A 14,964-nucleotide genomic window follows, 5' to 3' on the forward strand; every position below is an offset into this window, starting at 1 on the left:
CAAGGGAAAAACAGGCTTTTGAAGTCAGCAGATGGAAGATCATGCAGGGCATTGGGGGACTTTTACGGAGTTTATGATACTGAGGACGGGGAGAATTTGAAGAGTTGACATGGTCAGATTTGTGCTTTAGGGAGATCACCCCTGTTTCTTTGGGGCAGATAGATGGCACAGAGAGCAAGCCTTAAAGCAGGAGGTGGACTAACCTGGGCTAGAGATGATGAGGGCCTAGGGGAACATTTTTAGGAGATGGTAACCCAGGACCTGTGCAGGCTCTAAGACAGGCAGGAGACAGGACTCCCCATCCCCCCAGTGTAGCTTCAGCTGGGAATAGCAGCCCCAAGTTCTCAGACTTCTGAGTCACCTCCTTAGGTTCATGATTGCCCTGAGGCCAGGTCAGCCTCCTTCCTCCGTCCTAATTGCTTCCTGCCAAGGCAGCTGGCCCCCTCTGAGTGACCTTGAGAAAGCCCTTGTAAAAGCAATTGAGCGTTTCAGAGGGAAGCAGGCACCGACAGCTGCTGCTGCCCCCAGCCCCCTGCAGGGAACAATGCCTCTCTGACTATTGAGGGGTCTTCTGAGAGGAACATTTCACTGCCAACTCCCATCCCCAACCCTTACCATATTTGGGTCCGTGTAGGGGGTCTCAGGGCTCTGGGCTGGGCTCCTAAGAATGGTATAACACACAGGTTATGCACTACAGGACCTCTGACCAGCAGAGCACGTGGGGGCTGAAATCCTGGCCACGCTCCGCTTGTTAAATTGCATCATGACAAGGCTGTGTTTGTTCAGAAGGGGCCTATTTTTCTGATTAGCCCAAAGGTGCCATCCACTGGTCAGGCTGCATACTTATGGGAATGCTTCCACTCAGAGGGGGCTCCTTTTCTAATTAGTACAGGGGACCCCCCTTTGGATTGTAATCCTGGCTCATGGTCTTCTTCCCCACTGCCCACTATATACTTATTTGGGCTTTTATGATGCCTTCCACTGGACAGAGGGAGAAACTAAACTCCACTATGTACTGCCACTAGCTCCCTCCTGGGGGGACTGCTTTGCCCACAGACCCCCCCATATCAGCATCCAGTCTGGCCACAGATGATTAGACCACGGAGTCCTACCAGAAGCTAAGCTGAACCAATCAGATTCTTTTGTTTGAGAACTGGAACTAAGAGACACAGAGGGGCATTGTCATTGCTGGTGAGTCTTGATACAAAATTAGGATGCAGTCATTTTTGTGCAGGGAAACCAAGCAATTCTGAAGCAAAACCAAGGAAAAGAGCACAGATGCAAATATTGCCAAGGGATGAGAGCCTGTGAGGCCCAGAGACGAGAAAGAGAGAGGCCCACTCTTAGTTCTAGTTCACGTAAGGCCCAGTCATTCTTGATTTTCCATCTTTAGGGTCCCTTGTAATCTGCTCACCCCTTCCTTTGAACTATCGAGTGGGTCTGGCTCCATGTAATCAGAGTTCTTGCAGAACAAAGACTTCAGTTCTAGGAGTTGCTGAGGGACTCTCATGGTGTGAGCTTCCCCTCTTTCCCCTCACCCCAGCCCTATCCCAGCTTAGAAAAGAGCAGGGACCCTCGGCATAGTCACACCTTTTATTCACTGTCAGTGAAAAAAACACACACCACACAGCACAGGGTTGAACAGTGAGGACAGCCACTGTGGGCACAGCCAGGAGCAGCACATCTGTAGGGGACAGGGGCCACAGTGGTGAATGGGTTGGGAGCCCCCCCTGTGCCACTCATCTCCCCCCACTGCCCCAGGCCTCAACACTCCCAGAGCCTGACCAAGCAGGAAGGACCCACCCTGGGAGGCCTGGTCCTGCCCCTACATTCTGGCAAAGGTCAAAGAAAACTTGGAAAATTTCAAAAAGAAAATCCCATATATTTGAGGATTTGAACTTTTTTTTCAAAACTGATGAATAAAATATGTAGGAAATATATTCTTGCCCCCACAATGAGCTCTATAGTCAGCACAAAGCCTCGCCCAGGGTAGGTCTTCAGGAAATATTTGTTGCTTTAATAATTTTTTGTGTAAAAATACTTACAGTGTCAGCTTACTACCTTGCCTAAAACCCCCAGCTTATTCTCTCTATTTCCTTTCTCTCCCCTCCCCTCCTCTCTCTCTGTGCAGCACAATGAATTTCTACCTCTAGGGACTCTGTCATTGTCAGGAAAAGATAAAGTGCCTTTGCTTATGGGCTTCCTTTTTCTTAGTTTTTGACTTAAGATAAATTATGTAATCCTGGCTACAGCTCAAAGGGCTGGAGTGGCCATCTGAAATAGCCCTTGCTGATGATTTTTGGAGATAAAGAGGAGCTCATCAACTAGACAAAATGTTGAATAAGGGACAGAATACAGTTGGAAGACAGATTTGGAATCTTGCCATTCAGAGTTGCTGCAGGGAGATACAGAACTTCAAAGCAGAGTTTGGATATATCAATGTTGTAACTGTCTGTGTATTTTTGAGTCTATGCAAGTCATACTTCAATCTCTGCTAACCTTGTGCCCTGTGACGAGTCCCTCTCAGCTGACGCAGAAATGAGAGGACTGCCTCTCTTCTCACAGCAGGGCCAGTGCTCTACCACAGGAGCTCCTAAGCACTGTCCTTGGGACATCAGGAACATGTAGGAGCAACGCCTGGCCCGCCTATGGCTCCTCCCATTAGCAAGATGGTGGTCCTGGTCTCTGGCCTGAAATTTTGTGTTCAACACTGTTGGACTGTATGAGAATCTTTGGCCTGACCAGCAAATATCAGCCACGGGTATGTGTCCAACAGCTTGGAATGATCAAACGTGCCCTCACAGGGAGCACTTACCTACAAGATAGGAAAAAACGAAAACAGTTCCCTCAGGGAGGAAAATGATAGTAAAGACAGTGCAAGATGCTTCCAGGGTTCTGAGTCAGAGGCCTCCTAGGACAGCATTGATTTGTTAGCAGAGCTGCCCGGAAACAGAAAACAAGATGCTTGAGAATGTGAGGACTTCGACCAAGCTCCTATTTCTTTTTGGAAGACCATAGCCTCAGAAACTTCTTAGCAGGAAGCTTGTAAAAGACCAACACCAACTTAGCTTGCCCCACAGTAAACCTCTGTACAACTCAGAGTCAAATAAATGAGCAGGGGAGAGACTCTGAAGGGAAGAAATCTGTTTAGAGCCTTGGGTTCAAGTCTTGGCACTGTGTCACCTCCTGATTATGTGTTTTTGCACAAGAGACTCCCCTCTCTATGCCTCAGTCTCCAAGTCTGGAGAAAGGAAATGAAAATCCCTACTTCCCGAGGCTGTGAGTATAGAATGAGATGGGGTACACGGCAAGCCTTGGAAAGCCATGAAGTTCTGTGTGATTGGGAGTTGGGTTAGATTCAACGTTTGGGGGATAGGAACCCCACTTTGTAAAAAGCCTTCCATTGGAAGTGTCAGCTGAGCCCGGCTATTGAGTATCTGTATCTGTGGTGCTGACTGACAGCACAAGACACACCTAATGGCCAGCTCCTGAGAGCAGTGGAACATCCTTTGAGGCGTTACTGGATAAAGGCCTACTGGTTACTGCCTGAGGATATGAACTCCCCAGCCTCACCACATGGCTGGTCATAGGCAGGATAGAAAGAGGTGGCAACCCAGTGGCCTTGCTACCTCTGACAGCAGCAAGAAGGAAGGCCCAATAGAGTTTGGGACCAAAAGTCCGCATCCCCAAGAGTTTCCATCCTCAGAGAGGGAGAACAGGTGGACACTCAGAAGTAAAATACATGCTGCATTGCTTTCCTGCAGATACAATCCGCACCCCCCCAACTCAGCAACTGTTCCCTGTTCCCACCCTGGGCTGAGAGCACCTGTGTACTACACTGTTTTCACCAGTGGTTCAAGAGGAAATCAACCATCACTGCACATCAAAGCTAATCTCTGATCACAAGTACAGGAAAAGGTAAAGTGAAAGACTTGAAGGTGCAAGATGAATTTTCTAGCAGTCAAAGCATGCAGCTGTATAGCTCATGGACCCAAACCGGAGAGCAGGCATTGGAAAGCAAAGCCAGTGCACTTAGAAGATGATGAATTACCTGCCAGATTTAGGATTTGGGGTTAAAAAAAGCTTTTCAGATCAGCATGCCCAGAACATTTTTCGGCATTTGGTCCATAAACACAGCCTGGCAGCCTAAACAGTAGCCAGGTGGTCCTTGTCTTCCAGCTCCTTCTGCTTCTGTAGCAGTGGAAGAACAACTCCATCCTTGAAACTAGAGCAAATCCAGAAAGGAACTACCAAGATGTGGAAATACAGTCTCACTCACGGCAAACCTTGTTATTGTGTTTCTGAAGTCAGCACCTAACCTAACCGGCGTAAGTGTACAATGGAGTTGCTCATTGAATTGAAAAGGATTAGCAAAAAGGAAGAAAGCTGCTGATGGTGACAGCTCAGGATTTAGCCTGATAAGGAAAAGTTTTCTGGTGAGTTTGGTGGTATTTTCCCTCTTTTTCCCCCTCAGCTCTTTTTCCCCCCATGAAAATGAGCATTTCTATACTTATTTGATCATTTTACAAGAAATTGAGTAAATATAAAGTATGTTTTAATATCCTAAACTAATAAAATTACTTTAGCTCCTTTTAAGGGTACTAAAAAAATAAGTATTACATAAATTTCAATTTTTCTTAAAACTTCCACTCACATGGTTCCTAGACTTCCAAACACTTCATTTACCCTTCTGCAGTTCTGTGTAGAACTGGGTGGAAAGATTGAATTGTTCCTCTCAAACCAACCAGCCTTACTGGTGGCACCCTCTGCTCAGCTGTGTTCGATGTCCCCATCTGAGACTCTGACCACTGGAAGTCTGCCTCACTATTCTATGAGCTTCCAGGGGGCCCAGAATGTGTTTTGTAGATGACCACATCCTTAGCACCTAGAGGTGCCTGACATTGAACAGGTGCTCAATAAATACTAGCTGAAGAGAGGACCGAACAAGTGCTTCAAAGACAGGGGCCAGAAGGGCCAGGGAGAGTCAAGGGAATAGGGCAGAGACCACCCTTAAGGGATCTGGGTCCCCAGCAAAGGACACACCCAATTTGGCCCTTTAACTGGGGTATGTGGGACCACATCCTATAAAGTATAATCCCAGGAAGAACAGACTTTCAAAGCAGAACTCCAGCCTCCCTCCTTAACCCTGCCTGTAGGGACAAAAGACAACTCCCCTATGCCCAGTGATGTTAGCTCTGGGCCAAGACTGGGGGTGGCACTAGACCACAGGGTACCTGAGGATCTGTCTCTTTTCCAGGGTGACGTGGTCCCTCAAGGATCTTGATTAAGGGGAGCAAGGGCTTGGGCAGAGGGGTGGGTGGGCCAGAGAGTGAGGCTAGAGTACCCCTCCCCCCGGGGAAGGGCCAGCCAGGGAGATCATGGGGTTGGGAAGCGGCCACGCTCCTCCTGGCCAGGGTCCCTGCCCCTCAACCAGCCTTTCCTCTCTACTTCTGCATGTCACACTGCAGCAGCAGCACAATGGATGGGTCACTCTTGGCCGCCTCCTTGAACTCCTCCAGAGTAATCTGGTCATCCTTATCTTGGTCCATCTTCTTGAAGATCTTGTCCACGCGCTGCTGGGGCGTGAGCCCGTCCTGGTTCATGCGCATCATGATCACGGTGCCCACCATCTTGTAGATAGCCTGGTGAGGCACAGGGGGCAGGGAGGATTGGGGGTGAGTGACAGGGGTCTAGACATGGGCAGGGAGAACACTGGGAAACAGCGAGGATGCTGGAAGGTGATATATGGTCATTAAGACTGGCTATTAATGAGCATGTCACACTAACATGTCTAAAACCCAACCCTTCACCTCCAACCTGCTCCTCCTCAGGCATTTCCTGTCTTGGGAAATAGCTAATTCATTCTTCTAGCTGTTCAGACCAAAAACCTTGACGCCATTCTTGACTCTCCTTCTCTCACACCCGCATCCAGTCCTTCAACAAATCTCCTCAACCCTAATTTTGCAATAAATCCCATATCCAACCACTTCCACTGACTGTTCCTCCATGGCTGTCACCTCCATCAGCTCCTGACTGGGCTGCTGTGGAAGTCTCCTAACTGTCTCCTTGCTTCTGATGCCCTCCCACGACACCCCACCCCTTCTTTTCTCCACACAGATAAGAGAGGGCCCTTATTGGCTTCCCATCTCCCTCAGAATAAAGTCAAGTCTCTACCCCAGACTAGGAGACACTAAGTGACTGGACTCCTGGCTACCTATCTGACCCCTTTCCTGCCACTCCACCCCTCCACCCCCACCCCACTCCACCCCTCCCCTCCCCTCTCTCTACCACCCTGGCCTCCCAACCACTCCTTGAACACGGCAAACACAATCTAACCTCAGGGTCTTTGCATTTACTGTTCCCTGTGCATAGAACACTCTTCCCCCAGCAGCTAGGAGGTTAGCTCCCTCACCTCGCTCAGGTCGCTGCTCACATTTCACCTCACAAAATTGCTTTTCTTCCATTGCTCTCTCTCCCCTTTGCTTTGCTTATCTTCTTCGTAACACTTATGGCCTGATATAGCATAGTTTTTTCTGTTGTTGTTTTAAATTTTTCTCACTAGAAAAAAATGTCCCGTGAAAGCAGGAAATGTCCCGTGGGGCAGGCGCTCAATATGTATTTGTTGAAAGAATAACGTGCTAGGAGGACTTGGCTCTGGAGCCAGACTCCCTGGATTTGAATCATGAACTGCCACTTGCTACATGTCCTCCTTGTAAAATGGGGTTTCTGACAGTACGTAGCCCCTAGGGTTGTTGGGTAAAACATTTAGCACAAGGCCCGTCCAACACCCAGCACCCAACCCATGCAAGTTAGCCACTGGATCCTGGGAGGCGGGGTGGGGGACAGGTGGGTGCGGCGAGGACGTGGCAGGAGAAGCGGGTGCCAGGGAAGACAGGGGGCGCACCACCCCAGCACATCCCTGCCCCTCGGAGCCGCCCCAGCGCACCTCGATGATCTCCAGCATCTCCAGGCGCGTGATGCGCCCGTCGCCGTCCAGGTCATACATCTCAAACGCCCAGTTGAGTTTCTGCTCGAAGCTGCCTCGGGAAGTGACCGAAAGGGCGCAGATGAACTCCCGGAAGTCGATCGTGCCGTCGCCGTTCTTGTCGAAGGTGCGGAAAGCGTGCTGCGCAAACTTGGAGGCATCGCCGTAGGGGAAGAACTGAGGAGGAGACCCGAGGGGTTGGGGCGCAGCGACAGTCCCGCCTCCCGTCCCGCCCATCCCCTCCTTGGAGATGCCTGGCCCCGCCCCTGCCCATTTGCCCCATCCGCTGAGGTGCCTGGCCCCGCCCCCTGGGACTCCCGGCCCCGCCCCTGCCCATTTGCCCCATCCGCTGCGGCGCCTGGCCCCGCCCCCTGGGACTCCCGGCCCCGCCCCTGCCCATTTGCCCACCCGCCGCAGTGCCTGGCCCCGCCCCCTGGGACCCCGGCCCCGCCCCTGCCCGCCCACCCGGGCCCGCCCACCTTGATGTAGAGCTGCTGGAACTCCTCCAGGTTGAGGATGCCGCTGGGGCAGTCCTTGAGGAAGCCCTTGTACCACTGCTTCAGCTCCTGCTCGCTGAACTCGGTGTTCTGAACCAGGTCCTCCAGCACCTCTGGGGCCAGCTTGCTGTTGGTCTTCCCCATGGCGGGCCTGGGGGACAGACGCAAGGCCCTCCCCTCAGCAACGGCCCTCCAAGTCTCCATAAAACAGGGTTCCCTTTCTCCACAACAGCTCCCTCCCATAACAAACCCACATTCCCACAGCCAGGATCCGTCCTTCCACAGCTGGGTGAGTATCCCTCCTCTCACCACCGCCCTCAAGAAGCCCCACCTTCCTACAGCTGAGCTCTATTCTTCACTTCCTCCCTTCCCAGAGGAGCTCCCACCTCCCCTTTCGCCCCTCCCCCAACACAGGGAAGGCCCCTTCCCCTCATTACCCTCCTCCATAAAAGGGCCTCTCCAGCAGGCCCCTCCTCTCTGCTCCTGCAGGTTTCCTCCCCTGGCACCCAGGATCTCCAGCCTTTCAGGTCTCAGCTCTCCTCCTTTCCACTGACAGGTTCTGCACGCCACAATCTTCATCCCCTCCGCCCGTTCACACCTCCCATAGCTCCCGCACCCACAGAAGAGAGTCTTAATTCTCTCCGTCTTATTCAGAGCTTTCACATTCAGCCCCACCTGCCTCTTCAGGTTCCTCTCCTACCAGGGACCCAAGGCAAGTTCCTCCTGTCCGGGCCCCCCCGCCATACCATTTCCCAAGTTCTTCTTCAAGGCCTTCCAGGCCATCCCAGCAGGAAGCTTCTCTCCCTCTTTCTTCTGTACAAATAGAAGTCCTAGCTGGTACCACTGATGACCCTGATCACATCCTGTCTTTCCTTAGGTCATTCATTCCCTGAGTACTTACTGAGATTGACTGTGCACTAGGCCCTGTGCTAGTCATGGGGATAAAGTAGATATGAACCAACCTTCAGTAACTCAAAATAAGGTCAAAGAGGTAGGTAGCTGGTTGTAACTCCTTCAATCTATGCCAAGGAGTTCGGCCTTTATCTGGAGGGGTTTTAAAGCAAGGGCTAGGAAGATAGCATTCGTTCCACAACCCTTACAGAATGCTTGCAATATGGCAGGTCCTGAACTGGGTGCTGGGAGCCCGGGGAGAAGGAATGTGTTTTAGAATTTTTCCTTTGGCCACAGTGTGCAAGATGACCTGGGTGTGGGGAGGTAGGGAGAGCAGAGGGGCCGCTGCATAGTTCAGGTGAGAGATCATGACACTAGGGTAAGAGTTATGAAGAGATGGGGATGGACTGAGAGCTGTTAGGCATGGGTGTTGGCAGGACTTGGTGACTGAATGAATGTGGGGTGAGAGGGGCAGAGTTTAGGCAGATGTTAAGATTTGGCATTGAGTGGATGGAGGTTGTGTTGCTGAGAAGCAAGTTTGGGGCAGATGAAGAGTCAGTCCTCAGCTGAAACATGAGCCCTCAGGTAGCCTGTGCCAGAAGTGTTTGCAGAACAGGGTACAGCCCTCTCCAGGAAGCCTGGCCAGAGTGATACCCCACCAGGCCCTGGGTGGACACTCCTGTCTGAATTCTATGGGAGAGGTGTCCCTCCAGAGCTTGAGTACATGGCCTGGGAGGTGACTTGGATCTGCCTGGAGTCTTTGGAAGGGCACCAGACTCCAACCCCAGGGTAGCCTGTCATGAAGATACTCTGGAAAAGGAAGCCCTCAGGCCAGAAGAAAGAATGCCACTTTTACAGCCCACTCCAGGCCAGTGTGGCTTCTAATCCTCACTGCTGGGAGCATCATAGAAATTGGTCTGTTCCATGTCCCATCCCTTGCTGCCTGACTTTGAGTTAGTTACAGGACCTCTCTGGGCCTCAGATTTCTCCCAAGGGCCATGAGGAAGATCAAAGAGCAGTCAGAGTAGCTACATCCTTCTCCACCTACCACCCTCAGAGAATGAGGGATCCTGTATGCCCCCAGGAGAAGCCAGGGAGCGGGATACATGCCTTCTTCAGTACCCTAGAGCTGTGGGGTTCAAAACAGCTGACTAGGACCAGAGTCAAAGACGCCTCTGGAACACCAGGGGCAGAAGGAGCAGGCTCCAAACCCAGTTGCCCCTTCCTCAAGTCCAAAGCACACTGAAGACTCAGGGTACAGTTCAAGAAGCTGGAGAACCCAGGGGTGGAGGCATCTAACGGGGGAGGCAGAGCCTCTCCCGCTGTCTCCTGTGGAATGCGCCTGAGTGTCTGCGTCAGGTGCAGGGTGTGGGTGGGAACATGTCACCGTATGAGATCGCAAATCTGGCAGAGCTCACAGTCTGTGTGTGTCATAGTGTCTGTGTGGCTCTCACCTTTTGCCCCTTTTCTCCTCCCTCCCACAATTCTGTCTCCTGGCACCGTACCTGTTCCTGGCACCCATTTGGTCCCATGCCCACTAAGGACTATATGTCCCCCTTCACTTCTCCTTATTCCCTCTGGTGCTCTTAGACAGGCAGGTCAAAGCTGGCAGTGCCCCCTTAAGGTCATCCCCTTATGTTAGTGAAAACCCAGAGAGGGGAGAAAACTAGCTCAGAGCTATACAGCAGGTCACTGGAAGTGCCCAGATGAGCACCTAAGTTGAATCCATGCTCCTGCCTGAACCACCCCCTCCAAATCATGGCCACTCCTGTCCAATACAAGCCTTCCCCACTCCTACCTGCCTTTCGGGAAAATCATAGCTCTGATCTCCCTCTTAGCCTCAGTGGGACCATCTTGCTGAGCTCCTGGTCACGGTGTCTGACACCCAGGAAATATCCACCCCTTAGGGTATCCCACCAGCACCTCTAACCCAGCACACCTCCAACCAGGCTCATCTTCAGCCTGTGGCCTTCCTCTCTCCATCACCCCTTCCTCCCCCCTTGTCCCAGGAGGAAATGCCATTTTAGTTAGCTTTAGTGTTCCCCTCTCCCTTTTCCCTAGGTCCAACTTGCCACCAAGTCCTATTGTTCCTCCTTTTGAAGTGCTCCTGGAACCTTCACTGCATCCTTTCTCTCCCCATAGTCAGGGCCAGGGGCACAGCCCAGGGGGCTGAAATCCAGCTGGGGCACTGCTGGGCAAGCCATGCCTGTGGGCTCAACTGACTCAGAGGAAGTGCTTTTCTTCTGATTCCTCTCTTCTGAGGGAATGTCTTTTCTGGTTTTGCCCAGAAGTACAGTATAGGCTAGAGGTGGCCATGACCATGGGCCTCCTCAAACTCCAGAATCCTCTAGAATCTGTTGTCAAGGTGCCCACCAGTCTAGCCTCATCTCCCACTGCTCCCCTCACAACTATATACTCCTTTCAAGCCAAGCTTCTCACAACCAGAACCTACCTCATCTATTGCTTAGCTGTTTTCCTCTCCCCTGATTTCCTTCCTTGTCTCCTGGACTCATACAGCTATAATCAGTCTGCAGGCCTGGCTGAAGCCCCCTTCCCTTTTTTTTTCTTCAAATCCTCATTTGAGGATATTTTTTCCATTGCTTTTCAGAGAGAGTGGAAGGGAGAGAGAGAGAAACATCAATGTGAAAGAGACACATCGATTGGTTGCCTCCCGCACACACCCTGACCAGGGCCAGGGATCGAGCCTGCAACCAAAATACGTGTCCTTGGCCACAACTGAACTCAGGACCCTTCAGTCCACAGGCCGACGTTCTAACCACTGAGCCAAACCAGCAAGGGCCAAAGCCCCCTTCCTTATGATCAGCCTCTACCCACCGGGACAGTGGACAGTCGGCAGCATGGGGGCAGCATTTGGGGCATGAGTAGACCCTGTGAAGCTGTGGAGTTGAGCCCCACAAGTATGTGGACCTAAGAGCTCTCTGACCCTCACCTGGTGCTCTAGAATTCTAGGACGGAGCTTGATTGGAAGAGGCCTTCACATTAAACCCTTCCCTGAGCCAGGAAAAGTTCTCCAGGCCTTTTTGCTCAATGGCAAAGAGCTTATCCCCTCCCGATATAACCCAATCCACTTTGGAGAGGCTCAGAGAGTGAGAGAAGTGCTTTTCCCATTGTTCCTAAGTTTGCCCTCTTATAGCTGCCCCACACAGGTTCCTGCTCTGTCCCTCTGTGGCTGTACCTAACTGCCCTGCAGAGACCTAGGGGTGTTGCCTGGAACCCAGCAATGTTCAGTGAAAGTCCCTTGGTGTATTACATGAGAGAGGGAAAAACTCCTCCTTCCTCCATAGAACGGCCTCAAGCTGTTTTGTCTGTTTTCTCCTGCCATTGCACCAACTTCAGAGATAATGGAAGCCAGACCTGGCGAAAGGAAGGGTTCACCAAGGTAAAGTAGAGGCCATCAGCAGCAAGGCAAAGGCCAGAACGCACTGGGGGCATGTTCTGATGGCACTGTAGCCCTGCTGATCGTGAGCAGGCTCCTCAGCTTACCTCTTGTGGGCTGCCCTCCAGCTTTGAAGGAGCTGGCATAGGGCCATATACAAAGCCACTGCCCTCTGTGCCCAGAGGCTTCTTCCAGAGGGCAGAGCTCAGGGTTGTGGGCTTTAGATGGGGAGGTGGCAGTGAGGGTGGGAGGGACTGAGGGATGCAATAATCCCACACCCTCACCCAGCTCCAGAGAAGCTGGTGCTGAGACGGTTGCCATAGTGACAACAGCTCCCTGGTCAGGAGATTTTTTCTCTTTCCTCTCCTTCCTTTGCTCTTCTCCAAGCTTATCAAGTCTTCTCCCTCTCCTTATTAATGAGAGGCAGGGGGTGAAAAACAAAGAGTGGACTCTGTTGACCTCTATTTTGGAGCCGTCCATGCCATGTGGCCTGCTGGTCTAGGAGAGACTCCTAACAGAGGAGAAGGGGCCCAGGCCTGGGGAGGGGGTGGCCTGGACCTAGGCCTGGGTAAGAAGCAATGTCCCTTCACTGAGGACTAAAGCCCCCCCGCCCCAGGCCTCCTCTCTGAAACATCCTCATGGTTCAGGGGTAGAGAGAAAGGGTCCTGTTTTCTCATAATCAGCCATAGAACCAGAACCAGAGTGTGTCATTGTTGGAAGGCTGTTCAAGAAAACCTCATCCATCCACCCTCAGTCCTGACCCCTACCCCACTTCATGAAGGATCAGACAGGGAAGTGACTTGGCCAAAGTCAGGCAGCACGAGGCAAAGGCAAGATATGAACCCAGCTCTTCTGCCCTCCAGGCTCAGGCCGCCTTAGGGAAAGGAGCAACGCAGTCCACATGGAGCTTTGGCACAGTCCCTGCAGAGCCGCAGGAAGACAGGAACTCAGAGGGAGTGACTGGGCACAAGAAGGCCAGAGAGGGTACAAATTAGAAAGATTTGAGAGGAAGAATGTGAGGACTTGGTGCTTTGGCTGTAAGGGGTGAGGGAATGGAGGAGGCTGGGACCCTAGCAGCAGTGACTGCAGGTATGGGTGGGCTGCTGGGGTGTGGAGTCCCTGGCTCATCCTCTAAACAGGATGAGAGGCCAACATGGGGCCTCTGCTAGCTCTGAGAGCTTGGCGAGGGGGCGCTGCTGAGAGAGTGTTGAGAAGAGAAGGGCGGAAGGGGGCTGGGTTTTTTTGAGGGGGAGGAGCTGAGCTGCTGGTGGGGCTGGGTGATGTGGGTGGAGGCTATCTCTGGAGGTGGGAGGTTGCCGTGGGACTGGGTGGGCTACCTATCTCCAAAGGAGGGAGGTTGACTGTTGCCTCCTCTAGTACCAACAACACCGCACCCTCAGGGGTGTGCGCGCGCGCGCGTGTGTGTGTGTGTGTTGGGGGCCAGAGCAGTGGTTGTTTTCACCTGAACTGTGGGTAAGAAAGCAGCTCTGCCTCTTTTCCTGGGACCCATGGGGCCTGGACTTGGGTCGGGGTCGCCCCTCCAAATGCTGCCGCCTATGGCAGAACCTGGGGTCAGGGAAATGAATCAGAGGGGGCAGGAGATGAGGATGGGAGTGGGGAGTGGAGAGTGGAGAGTGGAGAGTGGAGGGGGAGGGAACAAGAGCCTCCGCCCAGCCCCGCCCGAGTTACCTGAGGCCGCTCGCGGGATCGCTGGATGGCTCCGAGCCTCAGCCGGCCTCGGGGACCAAGACTGGCTCGCGGGTTGGCGGCCAGGTTCTCCAAGACCCGCGCCGGAGCCGCCTCCCAGCTCTTGTATCACTATGTGTCTCTCCGAGGCGACCAGATTTGCATAAGCCCCACCTCACGCCGGGCAGACTTAGCGTTGATTGGCTCCGCCGGGGCGGAGTGGCAGGCGGGGTTTCAGGTGGGGACCCTGTGCCAGGGAGGCCCTGCTGCAGGAGCGCGCCCCGCCCGCCGGTGCTGACCTTCCCGGATTCGCTAGGGGGAGGGCTGTACCCCCACCTGCACCCCGCCCTGAGGCTCAGAGCCCCGGCCCGCAACCTGGGGTGAAAAGTGTCGACGATTGAAGTGAATTCGCAAAAACAACCGCACTGTTGCTATGGAAACGGGAAAGCCACAGCCGAGTCTCTAAACCTTCCCTTCCCGGGCCCCAGCGGGGGTGGGGATGGAAGAAGGGATGAGTCACAATATGTGACCCCCTCTATATCCCACCCGAATTTGGAAGAAGGAGCCTAGGAGCTGAGTGGGGGAAGGAAGAGATGGGGTGGCCAGCAGCTCGCGCCTTGGCATCACCCCTCCAACACACCCACTCCCCTCACACCGTGGAACGGAAAGGAGGGTGGGCAGGCGCGGAGAGCACAGCACGAATGGCGAAGTTCCCAACCTTTCTCTGGCCCCACACTGGTCGCGGGCTCCCTAGAGTCCCTGATTCCAAGCCCTGCCCACACAGCCTTCTTATATCTCACGGAACACTCCCCCCCACAAAGACCTTGCGGGATCTCCCCGAGAAGGATCCCTCTGTCTATCCCATAGACCCCTCCATCCCCACCCTCCCGTCTTCCCGTCCCGAAGTCGGAGCCGGTCCCCAGCCGCCGCCAGTCTCCGGCCTCGGATGTTGACACAAACCCAAGGCGGTTTACACTGAGCGGGTCTGGAAGGTTTCAGGGCCCCGGGAACACCTCCTCCCAGCACTTGGGGGTCTCCCCTAAGGCTGGCCGGGCCGCCCCAGCTGCACGGGCAGCTGAGAACTCCCGACCCAAGGTTGTAGGAAAGAACCCTTTTATTCTAAATTGGGGGCAAAAGGGGAGCATATAACCTCCGGATGAGCCACGTGCAGGGAAGGGATTTCTAAACGTCCGTCAAAAGTGAGGCGGGGCGTCTGGGGATTGGTCCAATGGGAGCGAGGATGCTGAAGGGCCGCGGAGGGGAGGGGGGAGGCGGGGTTTCCACCGAAGGAGCAAAATCTGAGGTGGGCGGGGCGATAGGGGGGCTGACGAGCTGCAGGCCAAGAGTGGAGAGGAAGCTTCTCCGGCCGGTCCCAGAAACTCCCCGTCCAGGCTCTCTGGGGAGCAGCCAATGGATCTCTTTCTCTCTCGCTCGCTCTCGCGCGCGCTCTCTCTCCATGCCTCCTTGAACACGTTTTGCTGTCCCATCCTCCTGGCTACAGGCTATGT

At 53.4% G+C, this 14,964-nt stretch overlaps 1 protein-coding gene across 2 annotated transcripts; it reads right to left on the reverse strand.

Moving 5' to 3' along the window:
- Window positions 1–1,578: 1,578 nt before the first annotated feature.
- HPCAL4 (hippocalcin like 4) lies at window positions 1,579–13,928 on the reverse strand. Of its 2 annotated transcripts, XM_081144500.1 has the most exons (5): window positions 13,460–13,607; window positions 10,826–10,973; window positions 7,465–7,633; window positions 6,947–7,162; window positions 1,579–5,642 (listed from the first exon to the last, which is right to left on the reverse strand). In XM_081144500.1, exons 2-5 carry the CDS (start codon window positions 10,828–10,830, stop codon window positions 5,445–5,447), a joined length of 588 nt encoding a protein of 195 aa, XP_081000626.1. In that variant the 5' UTR covers window positions 10,831–10,973; window positions 13,460–13,607; the 3' UTR covers window positions 1,579–5,444. The 2 variants fall into 2 exon arrangements, with proteins under 2 accessions (XP_081000626.1, XP_081000627.1); XM_081144501.1 differs by lacking the exon at window positions 10,826–10,973 and having other exon boundaries at window positions 13,460–13,928.
- Window positions 13,929–14,964: the final 1,036 nt, after the last annotated feature.

Source organism: Miniopterus schreibersii, assembly GCF_964146895.1.
Source record: "Miniopterus schreibersii genome assembly, chromosome: 8".
NCBI classification, from domain to species: Eukaryota; Metazoa; Chordata; class Mammalia; order Chiroptera; family Miniopteridae; genus Miniopterus; species Miniopterus schreibersii.

Excerpts from the sequence above, each read along its gene's own strand:
- HPCAL4 (XM_081144500.1), bottom strand. Across the intron at positions 7,163-7,464 it reads TCCAGCAGCTCTACATCAAG|TTCTTCCCCTACGGCGATGC; the intron begins GTGGGCGGGCCC and ends TCTCCTCCTCAG. Across the intron at positions 5,643-6,946 it reads AGATGCTGGAGATCATCGAG|GCTATCTACAAGATGGTGGG; the intron begins GTGCGCTGGGGC and ends GTGCCTCACCAG.